We start from the raw sequence: 26,976 nt of genomic DNA, 5'->3' as shown, positions 1-26,976 counted from the left end.
CTGGGACCCTGACACAGTCCATGGACTCTACCCTCCAATAGGCTGCTCCAGTGTCACTGAGCCACTCTGGTGGTGGCTGTCTTACAGGGAGTCACTGGCTGGGTGCTTGGCTGGGCTTCTCCTCCTCATGCTGATGTCTGTCCGAATCCTATAGGGTAGCCTTTAAAATGTCCCTGTTCCTATGGGCCCTGGTGTTATGGGCATATGTCAGTTGACAAATCTGAACTTTCCGAGTTTTGATTTAAGTGAAAATTCTTATAGCACTGGTTCCCATTCACCACTGTTCATAAATGCATGAAATGTCATAAGGTTTGCCAAAAGACCTTTGAGTTAGTTACATCATGCATACCTCTGCTGTTCAAGTTTAGTACATTATTCTTGATCTTATGGAGAAATTAAACAATAGAAAAGCCAGTTAACGATTGATTTTAACTTAATTTTATTCCTTCTGGAACAAGAAGTTCTAGTTCATGATGCTTTTCTAGTAAATTTTTTTAACCGGAGTCAGGCTGTGCTGTTGTGCTTACCTACGTTCCTTGTATTATACATCTGTATTGATATACAGAAAACCTCCTACCAAATGCAGAAATGTTCAATTTTAATTGTGTGGCTTCTACACGTTTTTATCATGGTTTCAGGTTTTTCTCTGAAAAACCTTGTGTGAGCACCACATGTGATGGGTTCAGTATGACTAGCCAGCAATGTCCTTATGCACCTTCTGTGTGTAATGGAAATAACAGGTCCACTACACAGGGCTGCCATCAGTTCAGCAGCTACCACGTGTGGGCAATGCTTGCCCAGGGCTGGAGCTGTGTGGTGTGATATGATACCTTTTTGGGTCACTTCTGTGGTGAAAATTGGCACTCCCTCCCAGAGCTCATCATCCAGCTAGGAGAAAAAGGGAGCATAGGGTTTAAAATGTTGAATATGTGTGCTGAGTACTTGAATGCTGTCAGGAATGGGAGGGAAATTTAGGGGAAATTATAAACCGTTTTTGAGGCAAGGAAGTGACTATGCCCTTTATCACTTCTTTTAACTTCCAAAATGTCACAACCACTCCCCTAAGCTCAGGAAAACTGCTGTCACTTGTTTGTAAGCTGCTTGAAAGCACTCTTTTAATGAACAGTTGTTAACCTCTTTCTGTTTCAAAACCTGCTCTTACACAAAGCATGTTTCCCTGGAGAGGGAGTTGCGCAGCAGCTTTGCTCAGCATGGCAAGGAGAATTTTTCAGGAGGTATTTTCTGAGGGAGGTAAATTGCTGGGGGTCACAGGAGGGCCCTCTGCCTCTTCAGTCGAGGTTGGAGCTGAAGGGGCTTCAAATCACGCAGTTGAAGGGGCACTGGGGGCTGGCTGTGACGGTGTTGTGCCTTGCAGATGTGCTTGGAGGCTAGGTTCAACTCCTGGTTGCCAGCCCAGAGTTACAGCATTCCACCTGAACCCACCAGAGTGGGGACATGAACATCCATCCATCCATGCGCTCTCTGCTTTCCTTTACCTCTTTTGGTCGCTGCAATGATGCTGTTTTGGGGGCCGCTGAGTGGGAAAAGCAGGGACCTAAGTGAGCCCTGGCTGTCAGGATGGGCTGCCTCTGGGCAAAGGCTCAGAGAAAGCCCCTGTGGGAACACAGTCAGTGGAAACAGTGTTTGCTCATTCCTTTGTGGGAGACTCTATCCATGTATCAATTTATTATTAAATGAGCAGATGATTAGCCTTTACTCTCCCTTGTTGGGTACATCAGCTGCTGAGTGATTTGCAGTAAGCCCAGGATGAGAGCAGGAGAAATGTCGGGACGGGCAGAAACCACCAGCAGGAATTTCTAAAGTATTCCTGTGGGCTTTCCTAAGGGATGGCTCACTTTCTCAGGGACTGCTGGGAACGGGCAACTGCTCCATCACATAATGTTCCCTCTCTAGGAAAACATTTGGTAGTAGTTTAAAAAAGAAAACTTTACTGAGCATAAATAAAGCTAAAGATGAATTTGGTGAACCCTGATGCTGTACATACTTGGAGGATTTTGAATTTCCAATGCTGCTTTGGAGTTGCTAGCAATAGTTGCAGGGCTTGCCAGTCATATTCAGGCTTTTTGCACCACCTTTTTTCATCAGCTTTTTACTATGACACCTTTAAGCATATGGCTAATTCCAAAAGCCTTTGTGTTCAGCTCATCTGTATGAGCATGGTCATGGCACTCACAAAGATACCACAGAACCCAAATGAATATAGCATGAATGAAATCCTAATAGTTCTGGGAATGGCTTCAACTCCATTCGATTTTTAAAGTAAACAATTTTCATGTTTTCATTTGCATTCTGGCTGGTGGTTACTCAAGGGTCACGTAGCCTGGTTTACCCCTGCACCCATAAGGGATAATTAAAAAAAAAGTCATATTGAAAACTGGTTGGTTTAAAAGACAGTCTTTATGAAAATACAAAATACAGTGAAATGTGTCATTCCGTACAGCAGGAGTGACTGTCAGCATCAGTCTGGCTAAAGAAGGCTAAATTATTCTCGACATCTCTATTGGGTTTTGTACAAAGTAAATAAATCAATATACTATCCTATGCAGGACAAGCTTGAGTACGTCTTAGTGGTGGTTGGAAGACTTAAAATTTCTCATTAGGCTACAATGACTGCTAACTCCCAACTGCACCTGGCTCAGTAGGAAAAGGAAAGGAAAGGTGTTCCCAGACACCACACTGCAGTAGTGCATCCTGACATAGCTGGCTGGGCTCAGATCTCTGCATCAGGCAATCGGGCATCACCTGAAATTGTAATTAATGATGTGTGCTTAAGCTAAGTAGTGAATTAATATTGTTAGGCTCTGTGATAGTATTGCATTAAAATGCATTTGGGGATGTGGAAGATGGGGTCTGGTGTTTCTTCTGTGGGTAGTTGCTTTCCAGCTCAAGGAACGCACATCCAGCTCCAGCTGAAAGAATTCAGTTCAAAGTGGCACATAGACGTTCAAGTTGGCATTTTCTTTTAGCCTGCAGGTGACAAGAATATATTTTATGATGCAATGTCAGAATGAGAGGTGTGAGAAAAGGACGTGCTACAAACAAAATCATATTCCTCAGCATAAAAAGGACATGGAACTGTTGGAACTAGTCCAGAGGAGGGCCATGAGGATGATCAGGGGACTGGAGCAGCTCCTGTATGAAGCCAGGCTGAGAAGAGACCTCATAGCAGCCTTCCAGTATCTGAAGGGGGCCTATAGGCATGCTGGGGAGGGACTCTTCGTCAGGGACTGTAGTGACAGGACAAGGGGTAATGGGTTAAAACTTAAACAGGGGAAGTTTAGATTGGATATAAGGAGGAAATTCTTTCCTGTTAGGATGGTGAGGCACTGGAATGGGTTGCCCAGGGAGGTTGTGAGTGCTCCATCCCTGCCAGTGTTCAAGGCCAGGTTGGATGAAGCCTTGTGTGGGATGGTTTAGTGTGAGGTGTCCCTGCCCATGGCAGGGGGGTTGGAACTAGATGATCTTGAGGTCCTTTCCAACCCTAACTATTCTATGATTCTATGTAGATTTTTGGGTAACTAAAAAAGAAGTGTTAAAAATGCAACAGCTGAGCAGGTGGCAATGAAAAAACAGAAATCTGTTGTTCAGGCTGTTCTCTTTTGTTTTATACTTAGAGCTGGAGCAAGAACAGTCTTTACTGTTTTTGTTTGTAGAGCTCTCGTCACAAAGATCTTATCCTGATCTATGACCAGCCCACTTAAGCCTGCAGTAATACAGTCATCCATTATTAATAGTGAGCAGAGAAGTGGGGACCTCAACTACAGCATGAAACAAGCAAGTCGAAAGGAGAGTATCAATTATGTGTCTGCCATGTTGATGATGCTCTTGCAGAGCAGTTGTTTTCCCCTGAGGGAAGAAGGGTGTATTCTCAGTGTCTTCTCTTACAACGAGATGTCTCCCCACCCTTTTCTTTACCCTTTTTCTCTCTGAGGAGGTCTTCATGTTTTGGTTAGTCCTGGGCTAGTGGCTGGCCCTAAAAGGGGAGCTCTGCTGGTTCTTCCACAGGGAAGTAGGATCTAGGTTTCCAACCCCACCTCCATGTTGCAAACAGGGCAGTCTCCCAACATGTCATCCCAGTGCAATGAGACAAAGGGGAGCCGCTTTCTTATTCACAATTTGTTCCAACAAAGGCTTTTTGATTATCTGTGCCTCACTTCTGTAAACACCGATTCTATGGAAAAAATGTGGTCTAAAATGTGTATGAATACAGCCTTCAGATCTGCGTGAAGACAGTACTATAATTCCACTGGGGTTTGCTGTAGTGATTTACATTGCCACCAGCTTGCCTGATGGAATTACTATTTCTTTATTGTGTAAGAAAGGGAACACACTGGTTTTCAGAGTATAACTGAATCCCATCACAAATTGCACACAGATCTGTTCCTTTACACAAACATGCCTCTAACCATCCAAGTTTAAATTGGCAAAAGAAGAGCAGCTGGGCTGACAAATATGTCAACTTGTGCCTGATTTTCCCCACCCTGGCCCTAATAAAGAACAAGATACAGGGAATAAAACAACTGTTTGCTGTGTGGCCGGGGATGGAGGGAGTAATGAAACATGATGCGGAATAAAAGTCAGCTGCAGCTTGGCAACTCCCGTTTCCTCATAGCAGAGAAGATGATTTAGGTGGCATTCAGAATTGTGATATTGTAGGTACAGAGTGATATGAACAATTTTTACAAGCTGTGGTTTTGAAGTTGGTATTTTGACTGAGAGGAGGAACTGTGTTCAATCATTAATAGTTTCTTCTGAGCATGTTGGAGTTTTATTATTGTTTATCTAAGCTGATATCTAGCAACAAAGACAAGCATTTTAAAGGCAGCTAAAAACTGAACTTAAAAATGCGCATGGTTTTCTCTACAAAAACTGAAGATCTAATAGCTTGTACAAACATTCGCGATGACAGCAACACTCAGAAATTTGCTGGTTGGATTTAAAAGTGTCTTTGACCTCCCCAGTGGCGTTCTGAGGCCAGCAGGGCTGCAAACAGAAACTATTTGCTTCGGATTTGAGTTACACACATTTGAACCAGTGCAATATGCTATTTCCTGTACTAGAAAAAAGGTGTTGAAGTGGTGCCAGTATAAAGTAAAATATCACTTTTAAAAGGCAGCGCAAGCTCCGGACTGTCCTGTGACAGGGGATTTAATTACACAACTGATCAAATTGCTCCTGAAGGTTCTTTTATGTAAATGTTCTGCTACTTGTAGATCAAGAGCTCCTTGTTATAGTACTTAAGTACAAGTAAGCGTTGGGATGGAAGCCCGCAAAACCCAACCTGCTCTTAGATGTATAAACACGTTAATTGTGAAAGATAGTAATACTACAGGGAAAAGTGTATGTGTAATGTTCATACAGAATTGTATTTAGCAAAGATGCTGTGTGGTCTAGAATGAGTTGTAGTGGGATGGAATGGGATAGGATGGGGTGGGATGTGGAGAGATGTGTCTTTCCCTAGTTTCCGTCATAGAATCATACAATGGTTTGGGTTGGAAGAGACCTTTAGGATCATCTAGTTCCATCCCCCCTGCTACAGGCATTGACATCTCCCACTAGACCAGGTTGCTCATTGTATGGAAGAGGAAAATAGCTAGCGGTGTTAGCTAGCTCCCATGCTGTTAACATGTGGTGAATGGGGTTGAGGTGAGGGAGTTGGGATGTGCTGCTGTGAGGTGCAGCTCTCACACCCACTGGCAGTAAGCTCAGGTGCCAACCTCATGGCAGAAATTCTCTATCTCTTCCCAATTTTCTCCTCCATCCCCTCTTTTTTCTTTTCCTGCCTCAGCTCCATGGCACACCACCCAGGTCAGCCTGGTCAGCAAAACCACCGACACAGGAGCCTGAATCTCCTGTGTCAGTGGGAGGAACTACCTTAGTTTTAAAAGCCTAGACAAAAGGTTATTTTTCTTCTGGCTCACTGCAGTGATCAAGTGCAGCCTCACAAATGGTCATGGCACAGTATGGAGAGGAGAGCAGCTAGAGAGAGCCCATAGTAACTTTGGCTGTGCTTTGGCTGTTTTGCTAGGTTTTTGCCTCATCTTAGATAGCAAGTAGGGGGGCATCTGCAGGTGTGCTAGTTCCCTCTCTGAAGGCAAATTAGCTCCCAAAATGACAAGGTTTGCATTCACCTTGTGTCCTTCAGTTTTTCCCAAATTTCTGTGGACTGTTTCTTATCCTGTCAAGTTTCTGGGACTGCATGGGTTGGGACATTCCTGTAGGGCACTGACATAGCATACCTATCACCCTGGCTCTCTTGTTGGAATGAGCCAATGCTGAGGACCGTCCCTCACCTGTCTGTGCCTCAGTGGGTGCTGCTGCTGCTAGGACAGGACATCCCAGGGTTCCTAGCCCATTTGGGGCAGATGGAGAGTTACTTTGCTGCTAGCTGGAGGAATGGGAACAGAGCTAAAGCCTTCCCTGTTAACACACCTCATTCAGTTTCATCTTGGCATCAGTATTAATACCTATTAGTTATCACATAAATGTTTTCTTTTAATTCATGTTTATTACAATACAGGAGAGGTTCCATGTGCTCACTTCAGTTAATTTTCACAGTTTTAGACAGTATCTGCTGGGAAGTTTTGCCACTTTCCTGTAGCTAAAAATACTTGTTGTAAACTTATTATAGTTATTTTTTCTGCCTTGTATTAAGACTAAATGAAGAACAGTCAGTGAGGAAAGATTTCCAGTCCTCCAGTTCTGGTTTTCAGAATGTGACTTTTTAAAAATATCAGCACAGAGTTTAACAAGATGAGTACGTGCAGCTTACTTCTAGGTGGAATTACAAAATTATCCAGAAAGGTTTTTAACTATAAACAGAAATCTATACCACTGTATTCCAAGGAGATTTATTCCTCAATATTGACACAAGAATCATGAATTTTCAATTCTCAGCTTCAAAGTGGTTTGATTTCTCTTTTATATACAGAGCTTTTAGTTGTTGTTGGGTTTTCTATCCTCTTACATCTCTGTTACAATGTCTGGATTATTTTTTTTCCCCAGTTTTTGTGGAGAAGTTGCTTGGATCCAGAATTTGACCTTTGACCTGATGTTTCATATATCTGGAAAATGTAACTGTCTGGAAGTTTTCCGTTTGCTGCTTTCCGCTAAAGTATTGGAATTGAGAAAAAAGAGCAAGCAACCTGCATCCTTCTGGCCAGAGCCAGCTGTGTTCAGGTCAGAGAGGAGGTAGCAAGAAGAGTTTCGCCCAGATCACTTTCAAACCTGTATAATACGGATTGCTAAGTGTTCACTTACTCATTTAGTAGGAGGCCAAAAGGATGGAAGTAAACATTTAATTGAAGAGGAGGAGGAAATCATGCAAGTGCTCTAATAAGGACTGCATTATGCCAAAATGTAAATAATTAATTTGCAAATACATGCTTGTGGGCATATTGCAAGCATAAGGCCAGGTCCTTATTTTTATTCAGACCTGAAGAACATCGTTTCTGTGTTTTAATACAAAAACAGATCAGAAGAGAGGTGGTGTGATTGCAAAGGTGTAACTGCAGTGTTCAATGCACTGCACAATCCCCCCCGTCTCACATGCCAGGGTAGATGTAGCAGACAAGAGCTCTGCTTGTCTGCACAAGGTTCCTGTGTGGGAAGTGTGATGTAGTTAGGCTGGGTAGCCCTGCCTATCTGTATTGCTTGTGGTATTTCCAGTCTCTCTACAGAGTGCCCTAAAACTTTGTGGTCTTTTGTTGTTTTTTTGTGGTGTTTTTTTGTATAATTAACCCAATGAGAGTAAAAACCGTACTGTGAAGTAACTCTGAAGCTGCGCATTACAAGTGCGTTATCTGCATTTGGGTTGCATTAACAAGAGACATTTTGCAGTAACTAATATGATAATGTTATAACCTGTAACTTGACAAAGCAAGCAAGAGCAATTAAGTTGATGTGGTTATAGTGACCAGAAAAAAACCCCAGAACAACACTTAAGGTAACTAAAGCAAAGAGGTCCTTTGTGCTTTACCCCAGTGAAGCAGCAAGCACATCTCAGCTCCTAAGGTTAGCACTTCTTTTTACTGCAGCTTGTGTAAGGTAGTAAGTAAGAAGCCAAGGTAAGGTCCCTTTGCTTGCTGGGGACCAGTGTCTTGCAGGGTGAGGGCTTCCTAGCTAAGAGGCAGGTAGCTGAATAATCTCTTCCAGACTGTGAGCAAGTTAATCCCAGGTGTACAGGTGAGAGAGTAAGAACTGGAATATGCATGTAGGAGGCATGTGGAATAAATACATGTGTACTTGACTCCAGCAACCCAAAAGGCATTTGTGTGTATATCCTTGTAGAAACCTGGAGGCATTCAGGCAGTTGTATCCGTTCCTGCCATGGTTATCCCAGGAGGATCCCCTCCGGCTGTTTCAAGGCAGCAGCCAGCATCCCTGTGAAGTAGCCACTATCCATCTTGTTTAGCTCATTGCCAGCAGGAGGTCCAATTAACATTTTGTAGTATTGGCTGTTCCATATGGAAACTACCATTCAGCTGCCTACATTTGAACTTCAGCTTTTTCCTTTCATTTAATTAAAACACAATCAAGTCAATTAGGTCTTCACAGAGTTTCCCCAAAGTTAAACTCCAGATGTATGGCAAGGCAAAACCATTCAGATGCCAACTCATTGTGCAGCTCAGAGGTAGATTATAGCTCTCCTATTTGTCCGTTTACCCACTGGGGATTAATTACATTTTTTCCCCTTCCAAGCAGAAAATAAAAAGGGAGAAAGAAAAAAGACCCATCTTTCCATCTGGTTCTGGTCAGGAAAAATAGATATAACATTACAGAATTTGGGATATGTATTGAAAATGACACTGATAGTGTCAGAATGACTTCTGATTTTTAATGGCCTTGTCAAACATTTTACCATGCAGTGTCTTGAATTTTGCCTGTAAGCTCCAGGAATAAGCAGTTTACCATACTCTGCAGCAAGTCGATGACTTATTGTTCCTGTCACTAAATGGCGATAATATGCAGCTGCATAAACATGTTGATTTTGCTGGCATAAAAACCATGACTCCCAGCTCTGTGACCTTTGGCAAGGCTGTACAGAAAATCATAACATTGTCAGAAGAGGTTTCGAGGTCTCAATAAACCAAGATTACTTTTACAGCACATCCTTGCAGGGCTGCTGATTGCAGTGAGAAGGGGAAAAAGTATCTATGCTAGCTAACCAGTAGTTAATAAGCACAGAAATCGTTCAGACCCAAATCCACGCATAAAGTACCTTTTGTCCCCATTTAGTGACAATGAGGCCATTGCATCTTCTGTTGCATTTCTAAATTTGTTTATGGTTAGATGAGACCCTGAGTCCCCTGTATTCCAACAAAAAGGTTATCCTCATACACTTTAGCAGTGATGTAGTGATACCATGGTAATACTGCAAGATATCTAATACTAGTGACAGCATTAGGTGTCAGTACTACTTTAATACCTGGATATTGGTGGAGCACTTGGTTCTGTGCCTTTTCCCCTCTTGATCGTATTCCCCAGAGGAGGAGAGGCAGTAGGCAAACCTTTCCTTCATCTGACTACTCTTTGCCTTGCTATATAACAAGGATCCAGAGCAGACCTGCCGGTGGCTAGTCCTCTAAGGGAAGTGGGTGGGAGAAGGAATTGCAACATTCAAGGTTCAGCGCCCAGAGGGGTGGGGAAAGAAGGGAATTTGCCACTTTGCTGGTACCATCTGGTACTTAACAGCTCTGATGTGAGAAAGAATCCCGTAACATCCCAGGTCTCCAGCAAGATTAGAACAGTTGTGGAGGGCAGTGCTGGGGGCGGGATAGAGAGGCAGAATAAAGAAAAAATCACTTCTGACTTCTCATTCAGAAGGCTTAATAACATTGCAATCCTGTAATGCTTTTTTTTTAGTATTAGAAAGATTCAAATGATATTGTACATTCTCATCTGAAGTACAGTGACTTTTTCTTGCAGAAGGCCCATAGTCGTTACATCACCCATGGCATACATGAATTCCTGTATCTTTGTGAATGGGTGAACTTAGCTATCCTAGTACAGCATTACATTTCCCCTGCTGTTCTCTCTTGCTCATGGCTGAATGACCCCAGAACTGCTTTCTGCAGAGGACAATGACTCCTGCTCCTAATTGGGATGGTTTTTTGGGGGGAGTGAAGGATAACATGTTTCAACACTGTATTCAGGAGGGGAAAGGAACCGAAGTCTTCCACCTACCCTTTCAATGCTGCAGGCAAAAGTGTGCTTATTGAGATTCAGGCACATCGTATGTGCCAGGCTATGTAGAGCTGTCAGGTTCATAGCTGGAGTGTCCTGGTATCCTGGTTGTAGCTGTAAAGCTGATTTAGGTTCCTGCCCAGCCCAGGCACTGGCTGCTGCCCTGCGCCACAGCCCACTCCTCACCCAGCCTTGACACTTCAAGTGTTTGTAGGATCGTGCTGAAGACTAATTCACTGAAGTGTCCAACATTAAAAATAACCTTTTAGAAAGGAAAGAGGGTGGAGGGCATTTTTGGTCTGGATCATGAAGGGATCTACTTACAATGAAGCCCAATGCACAGTTGTATTTTTGCAACTGAAGGGATGGCATATTTTTTGTGGGTCAGGAATGAGCAGATGCAAGTGAGGAGAAGAAATTTCCCAGGCTGCCTTCATCACCAAAGCAATTATGCTGTGGAATTCCGGTATGGATGCTGCTTTACGTACAGAGATGCAGAGATTTCGGACAGTTTTGATGCTGTGGGTTATGGCATCTCTACTTTCAGAGCCAGCAAGCATCTAATCAGAGTTTTTCAGGCTCCAAATAGCACAAGTTTTGACAAACACACCTAAATTCTGCTTTATTTCTTTTATTGGATATAGCCCTAAGTGCTTTTTACTCCAGGATCAGAAGATTATTTGTGACAAGAGTAAAGTAATTAAACTTCCCTTACTAGTATTGATCCCAGTGTATTTGTTATTAGTGTGGAGTGTCTGTAAGATTAAATTAAAGTGATTCATGTTGTTCATATCATGTGTTACTGTTGGCCACACAGCACAAAAGTCTATTTAAAATACCGCTTAGACAGCAATTATTAAACAGCAATTTTATAATTTTTATTTTTATTCCCTACTAGATTACAACAAAGTCTATCTAATAAAGTCTTTCTCATTGGGACTAAATGTACAAGTGGACTAACGTGATGAGGAACTTTAAAAGTATTCAGATGCAGTAAAGTATTCTTCTACCAAAAATATGTTTTTAATATACTCCTACTGTAGCTAGCTACTTAATTACTCAGGTTTGACCTTTATTATTTCATCAGTGACTCAAATTACTTGTAGTAAACTACAAACAAGGAATTTTAATCTATCAACTATTAAAATATAGTTTTACTAGAAGAAGAATAACATAAGGACATCGTGGTGTAGTGTTTGGTTGGGTTTTTTTTTCCCCATAGATTGTATTACTCCTAGCATTCACTCATGAGTTTAGGTTCTTCTACTAGCTTTCCAGTTTCACTGCCAAGAGTAAAAAGATACATAAGTAAAAACACAGAACAACTTACGGCATAAAAGTAGCTGTCTTTTTCTGATCATGAACTTTCTCTAAGTCAGAACTTTTAAAAATAGTCTTACTGCATTTTATAACAAAAGGTCTGGAACCAGAGAATCACAGCTACTTAATTCAGAGGAATTTATATTAGACTTTAGGTAAGTTTTTTGTTGCAATTTGCTTTTGCAAAGTTAGTGGCTGCCCATAGGCTTGAGGAGAGGCTGTCCTTTTTGTATCCTTCATCTAGATCATGGCCTGTGCCAACATGATTTGGCTTCACAGTGTCTCAGAGTTGCTGCTGGTCTACAACAAAATCTCCTCTTTGTGTGACATCAGCATGCACGGCTCATATACTTTTTATCCTTGTACATTTTATATCCTTCAGATGTAACATCTACACTAGCACAAAGGACTGGAATACAATATCATAAACTATGCAGGTAGTATAGTTTCAAGTCTTACTGTCAAACTTGATGTTTATTGAAGGCAGTTAAGTGATTCACTGGGTTTTGAAGATGGTCGAAAGAAGGCAGGACTTCGTGACATTATACAAAGAAAAGAGTAACACAAGTGGCCAAGCTCCTCTAATCTTGGGAAACTAAGATGCTTCTTTTAACTTCAGTGAGTATGTATAATGTTTATAATGATTAATAGAAGGTACACAAGCTCTCTGAGGTGAAAAATTTAGGTAATACTTGACATATAAAGCAAATAATATAAATCTTAAACATCAATTTTCTGCTAAGTGTTTCAGAGATGAGGAGTAATAGCTTTGGAAAAGATCTTTCTATAAATGCTCAGGAACGTCATTGCTGAACTTGTATTTGGTTTGGTTTGGGGGTTTTGGTTTAGGTTTTTTTGTTTTTGTTTTTTTTTTTTCTAGGCAGTTTATTAATTGTTAAAATGTGTTATAGAATCATAGAATCATAGAATAGTTAGGGTTGGAAAGGACCTCAGGATCATCCAGTTTCAACCCCCCTGCCACGGACAGGGACACCTCTCACTAAACCATCCCACACAAGGCTACATCCAACCTGGCCTTGAACACTGCCAGGGATGGAGCACTCACAACCTCCCTGGGCAACCGATTCCAGTGTCTCATCTTATGATTGCTTTTAAATATAAATAAGTCTCTTTTCCTAGAAATGTTACTTTATCTTAGATTATTTTTTAAGTCAATTTGTGATGTTTGGCTGTGCTTATTGCTCCTTTCCAGATCAATATATGAGTCCTTTTTTCAAATGAAGGAACTGGTATAAGGTCAGTGAATTAGTAAATTTTCAATTATGAGGACTTACTGAACTCATTTGGTAAATCAATTCCTCATCTTTTACTGTTGGAAGGAGTTATTATTGAATCCTGTTTTCAGAAGTGGCAGTCTTCCTGAACAGAATTGTTCATCACTAAATGGATCCTTTTTTACCTGTTAGCTCATTTGAAGCAGGCAGATTTCTTTAGCTAGGAAGAATATCATTATTTCAGAGTTAAATATTCTCAGAAGAGGGCAGAGCAGGGACTGATGCAACTCCATGTTTCTTTGTGGGGAGCTATTGGAGCCGTAATCCTCCTCCATTCCTGCTGGTAGGCACAGGAGGAAAAAATATAGATGAGGCTTTTGTGGAAGTGGTTGCCTGCAGTAGGCTGGACTCCATGACCCCTGTGGATTTGAAAAGATCTGTGTTCTAGTGGTCATAAAGACCATGGTGTCTATCACCAGGGTGCAGGCTCTTCACATCAATAACCCAGCCTTTCTAAGCTGTTTGGAGACAAGAACATGGGTTTTGTCCTGCTGCCTTCAAGGGGCGGGTAGCCTTTCACTGTAATGAGCTGTTGAACTGCCTCTGCCAGTGAGATAATGCTTGGCTCCTGTCCCAGGACAAAACTCTTCAGCCAACAGATCCTTGTGTCCTTTCTTCAGCACTTCACTTCTGATTCTTTGGATTTACTAACACTGATTTCACAGAGCAACTGTGGCTTTCCACATCCCTTAGGACCATGGCAATCTTGACTGGGACCTTGGGGGGTCACTTGGTCCAGTCCCTCACTCAGAGTAGGGCTATTACCAACATTAGGTGAGATCAGCCCTGGCTTGCCTGGCGGAGCCTCCAAAACCTCTCAAGACCTTCTCCAGTGCTGCACCACCCACCTTCTGGAAGCGTTTTCCTTACAACTCAATGGACATTTCCCACCCACAAGTTATGGCCCTTCGTATATACGTTGGAATTGCCAGGAGAAGTTCAGTTCTCTTCCTTTGTAACTACCCTTCAAGTAAATGTACTTCTTCCTTAGATACACTGTTTTCAGCAGAGGCATCTGTATTCCGTAGGGAATTGCCCTCCATAAGCAGTGTCTGTAAGCCTAAACAAAAGTGCAATCCCTAATTCCAGGCAAGACCCTCCTGCTGGGGTCCTTCTGCTGCCCCATACTCCTCTCTTTCTGCAGAGTTGCTCGCTGCCTTTGGTGGTTTTCTCATCCCCATCTCTCATCTGGCTTCTCAGGGTGTGTAGGATGGCAGCTGGTTTTAAGGGAGTCTTGGAGTATACTTCCCTGAAGGTTGCCTTGTTCTCTAGGGGGCACAAGTGAGGAAGCTGGGGTTTAGTACTCTCTCAAGGGTTAGACATACCCGAGTCCTTGCCATAATCTTGCATTTTACAAATCCTTTTGCCTGACTTTCTTCCATCTTATCTCCATGTTACAGATCAGAAAATACCCAAGGATGTCACTTAAATAAAAGCTTTAAATTCCAGTCCATCTGAATAACAGTAATTTGTCATGGAGAAGTTTTCCATATCTCTGGTCCTTCTGACAGTGCAGAATTTGTTGTATTTTATGGTATAACTGAGATTTATTGATGTAAATGCCATCATTTTCATACAAATTTATCTCTGGTTTTAACTCTACAGACTTGAATGAAGGTATACAATGGATCTTTTTTCCCAGTACTTTATTTCAAAACATTCAAAGTAAAGTTTCTTGGATTCGGTTAGCATTACATCAGCTTTCTCACAGGAAAGATATTTTTTTCTTAGCATCCTGTATCAATCTAAAATCTAGGACAAATATAGGACTCATTAAATGTCATTTGTCTGAGAAACAGAATAATAAGATTGTACAATGATGTTATGTGTCTGAATATGTATCTTTTTAGCAACTAGGACACAGGACCAGGATTCAGGAAGCCATTTGGCAAACATAAAATTAAGCACTTAACAATTCTGTGCTTCATATCTTCCATCTGTAAAATGGGGACAGTGATATTTCCTTCTTTCAATAGCACTTTTTGATTTAATGATCCGTGATTATCATTATTACTGTTCAGAGTGGCATCAACTCTGTTCTGAATTGGTTATAATTAGAATGTTTGGATGAATGAAAGCAATTACAGAGTCCGTATGCCGCAAACATTTAAGCCTGTGATTAATTTTATGTACGTAAGTAACAGCAGTTACTGCAGTGAAGCTGCTCACGTGAATAAAATTAAGAACATTTGAAGTGTTTGCAGGTCCATGAACGGAAGGCTCTAAGAAACCTCAGTTCTGAAATAGAAATAAATAATAGTAGACTTCTCAGGGAAATGTCCATGAAACTTACTTTAACTGTATGCTACAGCATGTTGTGGAATGAGTCTTAATTTGGTTCACAAAACTCAATTGTTGCAGCCACTGATGATAAATATTGTCTTTGATATCACCCGGTATGTTTTTGCAGAAAAGTAATCCTCTGTTAAGTTTTGGCTATAGCTCAAAAGCTGATTGTTAAATATGTTCTGTTAATAAGAAACCTGACTCATGGCAGGCTACGCTGTGAATGACTGATTACCAGGAATATCAAAGAGACCTATTTCCATTCCACTTCCAGAACAATTATCTTTAGAGCTCATTCAAGAAAGGATTTGTTTCATTCAAAAGAAATAATTTCTTTTTTACATTGCAAGGGTTTTGTTTTCTATACGGTGACAGCTATTCAGCTTTGCCAAAGGCAGGGAAAAAGTCACCCAAATATATGTTCAAAGAAATTCTCCAGTAGCAATGGAAAACCACAGTGCTATGCAGACTTGCCAGATGTGCATTATGAAAAGCAAATTCTGGCTTGCTGCAGTTGAGGTGCTGAGCAGCAGTGGAGCCCAGGGCTAGCTGGGGTGCAGGCTGGCTTCTGACCCTATGCTGCAATCAAATGGCCCTTGGCTGCTGACTGGAACAGGAATCACATGGATTCAAACACAGCCTGCTGCAATCTGATAGTGGAAGAGTTTGGCTGTCGGGTACCATTTTGATTTCCATCCTCCAGTTACCTTTACTTTTCTTGTTTATACAGTTGATGGCTTGGATAAGGCTTCAATAGCTAACTCGGATGGACCGGCCCCAGGATCCCAAACTCCCCCTTTCAAGAGGAAGGGCAAACTCTCCACCATTGGCAAAATCTTTAAACCTTGGAAATGGCGGAAGAAGAAGACTAGTGACAAATTCAGAGAAACGTCAGCAGGTATGTCTGTGGCCTTTTGGTGGAAAAGAATAGGAAACATTGTGATGGCTTTACAGAGTAATATTTGAAAAGCTCTTGGTGCTTTTTAGATGGCAAGGATTGTTTAGGCACAGTATTTGACATAGAGAAAAACAGTTTGATCCTTAGCAAGTTAAAAACTTAATTTTGTTCAGCTTCTGTTCTGAACTTATCACCAAAAAATATGCAGTTTATTTGTTTGCTATACATTATTCGTGATATTCTTTCGGTGTTGATAGTACTTTGTTTTTTAACCAAGAAACACTAGGCTGTATATTACATATTCTCAGATATGTTGGAAATGTCCCTATGTCCTCCTAATAGTCAATGGCTTGCATTATGAAACAAACCTTGCTTTCATGGGGACAGAAGTTTGGTCTGTCTTGGAGGTAGAGAAGCAGACATAGCCATGCCCAGCAGAAGAGCAAGGATCAGCTTTGCCACCACTGCCTTCATACAGGCTGTTCTGCCCCTTCACTCCCCCATTGGCAAGGCTTGAAGAACGGTTTGAAATAAAGTGCTGTGATTGAATTACATTCCTTCTGAAAAAGAGGAATATGTGGGGGCTGGGATTCAGTTAGCTAAACACAGTTGCCTGGCGCCACCTGAGATGCTCTGGGCTGCTCCCCACAAGGCTCTGTGTCGTATTTGCCATTTCTGTACAGATGTTTCCAAAACTGTGGGGCATCTCAAGTGGCTGTAGACACCCAAGTTTAGGAAACTGAACACTACCCTGCATATATGTGTGTGTGTCTTTGTGTGTCACAGCTCTGTCCAAGCTTTCTCCAAAAAATCTGAGATTTCTGTTTTGGGATTCAGACACATGATGATGTGCTTTTGTAAACTTGAGTTAACTCAGAGTCCAGTGAGCATCTATGAGCTCTTCAGATTCATTACCACAGTGCAAGCCCTCTGTCCACTGTCTTCCATGGCTCTAGGCAATAAAAACAACACTAGTCTCCTAAGGTCTCATCAGCAGCGTCTCCTGAACTCTTAGGAGTACACTGCTTGAGACTTTAGCACCGTACCAGCCTCTGGCAATTACTGCAAGGAACATTCTGGTTTTACAAGTTAACTTCTAAACCATATTTTCTTTACACAAAAAAGCAAAAAGAAAACGTCTTCTCTGGTGTCTTCACCACTCCAGCTGCCAGCTGAAGTCTTGGACAGCCTTTCTGGGATCTTCAAATCCTCCCGTCTGTCTCTCTCTCTTTTTTTTTTCTTTTTAAAATTTTCCCGCATACCCTGCAAGAAAACCCCCACGACTTCTTCCACGGCTGCAATCAAAGAAATTCCCTCGGTCTGATATTTACTTCATTGCTTTCGGTTTCCTTCAGCTTCCCCAGTACTTTAATCATATCGCTAGAGCAAAGTTATTTCTAGTTAATGACTCCTGGATGTTCTGCAGCTGCTGTTGGACAGGTATGTGATTTTATATGCACTGAATTCTTCAGAGTAATCACCATTCATATGCTGGGTATGCAGAGATCCTCAAACTGTCACAACATATTAGCGTATGTTAAATTGTTATGCTATTAAATAATAATGCATGTGTCATTTGGCAGAGTTTTTTTACAAGTGAATGTCTGGTAAATTCATGTTAAGTACAGTATTTCTTACATTGTACTGGCTTTAGAGGGACTCAGTCTAGTCTTACAAGCATGACACATCAGTTTCTGTAATACCAAAGCAAATCATGTGTTTGTATTTCTTTTACAAAAAGAGGAAAATAAGGACAACGTTTCCAAAAGTGAACTTTAGCTACTTGCGTGTACTTAATCTGATTGCCTTGTTTATGATGGTGTGGTCCCTCAAGTCCTTTCAGGGGTGTGGAGAGCCCATGGTTCCTATTGGCACTGACTTCAGATGGACTTGATTAGGACAATTTATTTCAAGGTGAGCGCCTTGAAAACAGAAGTGCCCAGCAGTAGCTGTAATGGACAGAAAACAGAAACTAATCTCAGAATTGTAATTAAAGTTCAGCTTTAGATAGATGCTATAGATACAAATAAACAACCTTTGAGTCAGAAAGTATCTTTTTCAGATGCCCTACAGCCACACTAGCTGGTAGTGAAGGTTGTTACTTCTCTCCCTGAACCTTGCTGCATTTATATGCCTAGACCATCAGCGCTAAGGGGCTAACCACATTCCAGCAGAGTACGTGTAATGTTTTACATTTTCAGTCTGATTTTGCCCTGTGTGCTCCCAGTGTATTTATTACTCTTGAGAAAGAGGTCGTTACTGGGAAGCGGCATCCATCTTACCTACCTCAAAACTAGTTTTCAAGTGATAATTTGTCTTCCCAGTTCTCTCAGTTGTATCTGTCTGCCTCCACTGCCTCTGCACTGGCACCAGTGAACAGATGAACAGATCACAAACCGGATCCAGCTAAAAACAAATCCAGCAAAACTGAAGAAGTAGTAGTTTTCCCTATCCTGTGAAGGTTACCACTTGGTAATTACTATCAAATGTGATTACTATAAATAAAGCATGCTGAAGCAGAGAGGGGAAACAGACCCACTCTTTTGGATGACTTCTTAAAATTTAGACAACCTGGGGTTTTGGTTTTCTTCTCATTTCAGCTGCGGTTTTGCAGCAGTGCATTTCAAGTCTGGGAACTAAAAGAGTAATATAGACCTCCTTGTCTGTTTTTCAAAGTCAAAGCTTTATTTCTGTGATCAGTATTTTCTTGAAAACGGGGAGCGTCAGTGTGCAAACAGAAATACATGTAAGTGAGGAGAATTTGCACTGCAAATTAGCAGAAGAACAGAGTCAATGGTGAAAGATAAGTATAGTCCATAGATCATATAATTGGGAGCTCTTTTGGTCAATTGAATATATGATTATTTATAATTACGTATTGAAAAGTGGAAGTTAATTATCTGCACCACAAAATATCTCTGTAAATGCTAAAGCTGATGGCAAAAGTTCAGTGTAGGAGGATGTAACACTTAGATGGCTAACTGAAATCTCTGCTCTAAGTCCAGTCACGAGACTTTAAATTTAATAGTCCTTTGTGGCAAAAAAGCAACTAATGTAATTGATTCCCTAAGTGCTTCATGTATCTTGTGTATCTAAAACTATCATCTATATAGACTTAAATTATCCTGAAAACCCTTTAATTTTTTACTTCATTGTTTAACTAGCATCCGGCTGGATAGCTACCAATGTGGTACATACCGAGCTTTTATACATTGACTGCAATTGTATTTAATAACATAATACAAAATAGCTAATAAAACACAAAGCCATTCTTATATAAACTACAGTATTTCAGAGCCTAAATGGTTTGTGAAGACTAAATATGCAAAATTTAGTGCATGTCTTGGCGAACAGACCTGAAGATATTTTATAGGAGATTTGGGAACTTCTGATATTTTCTCATTATTCAGTAGATTAATTTTTTTTCATTCTCTAAAGGAGTACATCTCCTCTGTTTTTAATAATGTCCTTCTTATCTATCCTGCTACACTGTAAAATCTCATTTGTTTAGGTGGTATTATAGAAACATAGCAATGTAGGGAATTCATTTCAGATTTTCAAATCTTTGGTATCACCCTGTGCATTCAGCATATCAGCTTGTATTTGTATGTCCCAGTTTACATGCGTTTTGTCAACCATTGACCATCACAATTTTCAGTGCTTTTTTTCTTAAATTGAAACTAGGATTTTTGTAATACCTGCAAATCTTGACTTTAACCTCAGAAACAGCAAGTCTGGCTTTCTAAGCTGGGGAGATGAAAAGAAAGTAAATCTGGACAGGATGAGTTCTGAAAATAAATGAAAGGTTCCCAAATTATCATCATGTCATATGAGAGTTTTAATTTCATGTGAGACTTTTGCGCCTTCTGACTCTCTAAGTTGTGACCTGCAAATTCAGGCAATTGGAAATACAAAAGTGGCACAAGACCAGTTCCAAGAGCTTTTATGCTGACAAAGAAGAATGTATGTAAGTATTGACTTATCTCCATAGAGTGAGGATTTGGAGTACCTGTTTAAGGCACATATAGTTTATAGTCTTGCTTAAGTGTTACTGATGTTTACCCTCCTATCTACATACAAGACACATGTTTTCTCCCAAGCCTGATTGTACTTTCCAACCTCTGCCAGCAGCCTGCTGTGGCCTTTACACAACTTTCATTCAAGCTGGTTACCCAGTGTTAGTACTAGTAGTGCTCATAGGAGTGATCCAGAGCAGTTTGTGTTGACTTCCAGTGCCCTCCTGCAGTTTATCCTCTGTCTTGCCTAGAAATGCAGATGAATTCCCCACATATTTCGTTACAGAGAATAATAGGTATAAACTGTACTATTCTACAGCAGTAAGGTAAGGGTTGTGTCTCCAGAAATCCCAGAAACAGACAGGGTGCTGGCCTCAGCTGCACCATGAATGAGCTGTAACTTTTCAGCACAGATCAGGTTAGCTTGCAGTGAAAGTATATCTTTAAATGCTTGAGGACTATTTTATTGTCAGGAAGGCCTAGAGCTGTAGTGAGATACATATCTGCTTTTAAGCTCTACATATGTAAGGTATAGAATTACTTATGTTTGTATATGTGCTTCATGTGAGGCTGGAATTTGAAATTAAAAGTAGTTTGGGTTGCATTCATCCTGCCTCAGATAGTAGTTTTGGGGAGGGGAATTAAAAACAATGGTTATCCCTATATTTCTTGAAGAAACAGACTCAGAACCCAACAGAGACTGAGAGGGTGCATTTACTTCTCAAGTTGACCCTTGTTGCATGATAATTGATACAGAAGAAGAATCTTGCTTATCTAACTTGAGAAAGATATGGGAAAAAATCAATAGAAAATAAAAATCCTACAGAAAATCCTTCTCCTCAGACAACTTGATCAGAGATTTTTACACTACAGAATGGGAGGTCTGTGTGTATGTGTGTGTGCCTGCATCTTACATGCAGGAAGCCCATTTCCAGGCCTGAGACCATAGGAAATGGTACAATGATCAGCATATTTATTGCCTATTCTCTTAACGGGGCTACAACTTGATAAGTCTGTGTGCAGCCGAAGAAAGAGTTTCTTCTAACACAGAATGCAGGCTATTGGAAAGAACTTTTACTGCTTTCTCTGAGTTTTCAGTAGGCTTTTTGAAATAGCTTTTTGCTCCAGCCTTGCCAGGGCATGTACCATGCAGTGCTTTCACAAGATCTCACGTGAGTCTCTTATCATAGCAACTGAAAGATGTTCAGAAACAGCAAATACCACAGACATCAAAAAATACGGGGGGCTAAATGTGGAAGTATCTGTTCCCAATGTGGGAATGATAGTTGGAATTTTTTTACTTTAGCAACATATTTTCCATGCTGTATCTCAGAAAATCTGTTCTCTGGGCATGGTTGTATACTTTCTGCCTAGAGGGCTTTCAAAATTAAGTAAAAACAAACAGTAAATGGCATCATCTCAAGGGTTTCTCCCCTCTGCAATGCTTTCCTGTGAAGGAAAAAAAGCAGCATTTTGTGTCTTGGCACGAAGTGGATGCCACTTCAAAGCTCTACAGCAAGAGTATATACAGACAGGGAGCAGAAGGCAATTTTAGCTCTTCCTAGGTCAGAGAAAAATTAAAAATCCAATTTCTCAAGCTTCTTTTGGAAGTGCAAAACTAAAGACTGGAGAATATCCAGAATCTCACAGCATTCTTTGAGTCAGGGAATGAGTTTTAAGACTGCCTAAGGTTTATGGGGGTAGAGAGAGACAGATGGAAATGGCTTTCTGAGGTAACTTGTTCTTATGATTAGCGTAACTGTTATTTGTATTGGGCTAAAAATGTAAATGTTTGTGGGATCCCTTGGGTGAGTAAGATTTACTCAAGTAAATGAGGGCTGCATACAGTGTTACAAACGCACTTGATTTCTGACAGTTACACCTGAAGTCAGGTCAAGCTTTGCTTTTGACTGCAGGAGGGGACGGATTTTTAAATGGGATTTTTTGAGTCTTCTGGAGCTCAGTGCAATTGGGCTGTGATAATCAACATACTTGACTGTTTAAATGTATTGTATAGTCTGAAGTCTGTAATAAGCAATAAATTATAATGATGAGTCCACCCTGGCTAAATAGCATGCAGTGTAGGTTCATAAGTAGAGAGGCTACTCATTATTCTATTCAAGGAGATATGTTTGTGGACAATTGATTTAAATTAAAATTCTTCCTTTTTTCTTTGTAGGAAATACAATTATGAAGGCACTCATAGTGATACTAGCATGATTTCTAATGTTCTTTCCATGGGCCAAATAGTATTTTAAATAACTTATCTTTTCAAGCTGAATTAACTGAGCTTAATCAGTTTAAATAAAACTCTACTCATGGCTAGCATTTTGGATGATGAAGGATTGGATCTTAAGCTTCTTATCTGGTCATAAATTTCTAATCTGTGAAATGGCAATCATTGTGTCTAAGGGATATTACAAAACCTATGCAATGTTGATCAAATGCTTTAAGGTTCTTCCAGTAAAAATGTAAGGAGTTAATGTCTTTTAATGCCAGTTGACATTTTCCATGATAATTCATTCAGTATTGTAGAACTGAAAATTAGAGAGACACTGATGTGGGGTCTGATTCAGTGTTCTTGAACTTCATGTAAAGGTCATCATCGTTTTCAAGTGGTATTGGAGTACGTAAGTCCTTCAAATAAATATATGAGAGAGCATCTCAGTTCACTGTCCCCAGGAAGAGAGATGTGGAAAGGAAGGGGAGAGGAAGAATAGTAGGAAGTAAATAATATTTGTAAAGCTGAAATAAGAGAATACTTGTATTCCAAACAACAAAAGGGATATAAAGTACATACATAAAGAGTTCATCTCTGGGGTCTATGGCAAAGGAGATTTCACTCTGCTGGAAAATACGCCTTTCTAGAAAGATTAAGACCCTCTATCTGTGCCTGCCCGCATAGTCCTCTGACTTCATGGCCCCTCATCTCTTTTAAAGCAGTCTTTGTTGGACTGAATGTTCACCTATATTAAAAACCCTTTGCAAGAACAGGGCATGCTCCATGGCATTGCCATGGCAATGTGTGACACACAGTTACAAAGCTTATACCTTAAAAAACAATGGAGAAAAACTGGAAGAGCTCCTGAATCATTTAAGATTGGGACCCAGTCTAACCTCATCTGCGTTTGGGCTACCACACTCTCCCCAAGGCGTCTGGCTTGTACTGAGAGTCTGCAGCCACACTCATGGGCTCCTTTATATTGTCAGATGTGATTTGAAGGGCGTGAAGGTTTGATCTTTAACAGACAGATCACACAAAGTACTTGAGTATACAAACACAGACCTAATGCCAACTTACATGTTCTTGAGCCAGTGCTGTTTGCATTCATGAGCTCTTGATCTCTCAGGCATAGGTAGTTTGATCTGGGCCAGTCAAGGCAGTCACTGCTCCCAGTTTTGTTGCCTGGAGCTGGTGCTATTTTGGCAGGGAAATGCATCCTATTGGTGCAGTTGTTGAATCCCCTTACTTTGCAGTGTGAGGCATAAATTCAGTGCTGTAAATTTGAGGTGCACAGAATCTGCTTCATCCTCTGATCAGCTGTCCCCTTCCATGGTGGAGAGGGAGAGTAGAAAGCCATGAGCAGTGACATCATCAAACATCTGAGGTCAGCCAGCCTGGTTGTGAGTTGCTGCAGGGAAACACGTTTTGCTGTGCATGGAGGGTAACTTTCTCCAAAGAGCCAAACTGCCTCTCTCTATGCCTTTGCAGGAGCCACCACTTCACTGTATGGGTGTTCCCTCCAACTGGGCTGGTGCAAGTAAGATTGACAATAGTTGTTGCAGTATTTAATCTACATGCAACAGTTAGACTGGCCCTAGAGACTGTTTGAATTATCTGACATAAATAACCCTATCCCATGAAATTAGTAGGGTGAAGTCTAGCGCGGCTGAAGCTTTGCCGCATGCCCTCAGTTTGAGCTCCAAACACCACTCGGGTTTTGATGTCTGTGTGTAAACAGGATCAGGGTGAGAGACGAACTTTTCCTAACAGTGAAGACAGGATTTTACAAGTGATGCTCACATTTTATGGTCCATGCACCATTGTTTCTCGGATCATTACTGTGGCTTCCCAGATCACTGAGCAAATTGATGTTGGTTTAGGGGTGGGGTGCAGTGGGGGCCTATTATGCTTTGCCATCTGTAAACACTTTTCCTTATAAAACTATTTAGCATTTTTTCCATGGGAAATAAACATAATAATTAAAATGCCTCATGACACTTTTTTTTTTTTTAATTTTCTGATGTATGTTGAGGTTTTTTTAAACTAAAACCAGGATGCTGTATTTTTTTTTCAATGAAAGCCAACCAGCCTGGGTGTTATTTCCTTTTAGAACACAACTTTCTGGCCTCTGTTTCAGGTTTGGTTGGGTTTGGGGTTTTTTTTCCTTTAAAACAGTTTGCTGCACAAAGGCTACTCCGTGAGTTGCTTCCTCTGACCAGGATTTGTCTTTCTCCCAACTCAAAACATCTACAAAGCAGAAGGAGGTATCTCCAGCTAAGCTAGTCAATCCAGTCCATGGGAAAGAGATGCTTTTACGTGTTAAATTCTTACACTAGGTGAGTTCGGTTTCATTCTGGGGAGTACCTTTTTCCATTGAGTGGTAAAGAAGCCTCACAGAGTCTTGCTCAGCTGAAGATACTGGATCATATAAATCCTCACCTTCTGTGCCTGAAAGTGTGGAACAATACTTTCAAAGGGCATTCATGAAAACCGAGACTGCTTCTACAGAATCACAGGAAATGAGATTTCTCAGGGTTACTATACAATGAAAATCTTTTTGTACCTATTTCACAGGCGTTGGCAGTATGAGAATAAATCTATTCTTAACTGTGCTTTTTCTTTAGTGTTGGAAAGGAAGATTTCGACAAGACAAAGCAGAGAGGAGCTGATAAGAAGGGGAGTGCTGAAGGAAATGCCAGAGCAAGGTGATAACATGCTAACTAGAATTTAGCTACTAAGTGCTAAACATGGGTGATAAAACCACTATTGCATTGTTTCCATGTAGTGTAAATAGGTATGCTGAGACAAAGATGAGTGTGAGAGGATATTTGGGCCAGTTGACAAAGAACTGAAGTTGGAGTTGAGATTTGTGTTCTGTAACTCCTGCTATAGGTACATCGTACGACTTCTGGTCATTCTCTTAACTATTTTGGTGCTCCCTGCAAATAATGTGACCCTTGTGGTTTCTACTTACTGTTTGACAGAATATTTTGGAGGTATTGATTAACATGTTTTTTGAATCAAGGTCTGCTGCCTAAAGCAACTGGAGTATAATGTCAAAAATCTTGGCTGAAAGATTAGAGGCTTTGGGACCCCAAGAAAATCAATAGCATCCATTTCAGATATCAAAAAGTACCAGTGTTGGGATCGTGTAGATCCTACCACTATCACACAGACCACATTCACAAATGGCACAGACATAAAACTGTGGGGAAGACGCCATTTGTTTCAAGATGCTGTAAGGTTTTGTAACTGATATTAACCAGAATTTGTGCTTTGAAAAACATGAGTAAGCCATAGTTAATACCTCTGTGCTACATCTGCTTATATTTCTAACGGTATTCTTTCTAATATTCTTGATCTTGTGTGGAGACCTCATAGCAGCCTTCCAATATCTGAAGGTGGCCTACAAGGATGCCAGCGAAGGACTTTTCATCAGGGACTACAGCGATAGGACAAGGGGTAATGGGTTCAAACTTAAACAGGGGAAGTTTAGGTTAGATATAAGGAGGAAGTTCTTTACTGTAAGGGTGGTGAGGCACTGGAATGGGTTGCCCGAAGGAGCTGTGAATGCTTCATCCCTGGCAGTGTTCAAGGCCAGGCTGGACAGAGCCTTGGGAGACACAGTCTAGTGTGAAGCGTCCCTGCTCATGGCAGGGGTGTTCTAACTAGATGATCTTAAGGTCCTTTCCAACCCAAACCATTCTGTGATTCTATGATCTTCTGTAAGATCACATAAAAGTCAAGTGAGTAAAATAACTTTCTGTAGCTTGAAATTAAGCCATCTATCATTTTATCAAGGAGTATAAGAATTCCATGATCTCCAGAATTATTTTTCTCCTAGAAATTGTGTTACTCTTCCTGAGCGGAAGAATCATGAAAGAATCAGTGTGTATGGTTCATATCATACACGTTGATATTTAGAAGTAAAGGGCTTGTTTGTTGACATGTGACATCACTTGTCTTTGCAGTGTTTCGCTAATTACCAGACTATGACATTCAGCATAGCTGGCTTCTGAATTTGTCTCTGCCATTGTCTTTGTCTTAAAACAAGACATGTAGTTTCTCCATACCTCAATTTGCCCATCTGTGAATTTGTTATGTTTTACTATCTGCTTTACTGGGGAGCTGCCTCACTTTGTCCATTGAGGGCTGTAAATTGCATTTAGACTGCTGGGATAATTAATGAAATGTGCTAACATTCCAGGATGGTTACCATCCGAACATAAATAATGTAATTTGTGCTAAAAGTATGTATGCTCTGGTCATCAGTGTCCTTGACCCTCTACTCCATTCTTAAAATGGACTTTGGTCCCTTATGGAGGCTGAGCAAAGTGAGAAAAGGACATAAAGATGAACAATTTTCTCTCCTTCCTCCCATCATAAGAAGGCCATCAATCCAGTCGGTGTTGCCTTCATCATGCTGTACTTCATGTCTTATGAAAATTACAAATTTTTTTAAGGATCTTTTTGAAAGAATATAGAATTGGTTTGAAGATGCTAAAAATGGAGATACAGAAAGATGGTTGTCGAGCAGTGCGAAGGCAGTTAGAAGGAATGACTGGAGATAAAAGCTAAATGAAGAAATTACATGGAGTTTCGAAATGTGAGAGGTAAGAAATAAGAAGAAGTGACAGTGTTTCATGCTGATGAAGGACAACCAAGTGGAAAATGGCAAGTGCCACTTTGGAAGCAGGAGGTGTTTGCAGAACCATGACAGAAATAAGTGCC

General features: G+C 40.8%; 1 protein-coding gene across 3 annotated transcripts in view; it reads left to right on the top strand.

Moving 5' to 3' along the window:
• PHACTR2 (phosphatase and actin regulator 2) overlaps positions 1–26,976 on the top strand; it is a 140,385-nt gene that overhangs the window by 70,469 nt on the left and 42,940 nt on the right. For all 3 annotated transcript variants that reach the window (XM_065680688.1, XM_065680684.1, XM_065680686.1), the window contains exons 2-3: positions 15,838–16,005; positions 24,870–24,950. In XM_065680688.1, coding sequence (XP_065536760.1) covers positions 15,838–16,005; positions 24,870–24,950 — 249 coding nt within the window. The remainder of the gene's footprint in view (positions 1–15,837; positions 16,006–24,869; positions 24,951–26,976) is intronic.

The sequence above is a fragment of the Lathamus discolor genome, chromosome 5, assembly GCF_037157495.1.
Source record: "Lathamus discolor isolate bLatDis1 chromosome 5, bLatDis1.hap1, whole genome shotgun sequence".
In the NCBI taxonomy this organism is placed as follows: Eukaryota; Metazoa; Chordata; class Aves; order Psittaciformes; family Psittacidae; genus Lathamus; species Lathamus discolor.
Note: the sequence above shows the minus strand (reverse complement) of the source record. Positions and strands in the feature narration are given on the sequence as shown.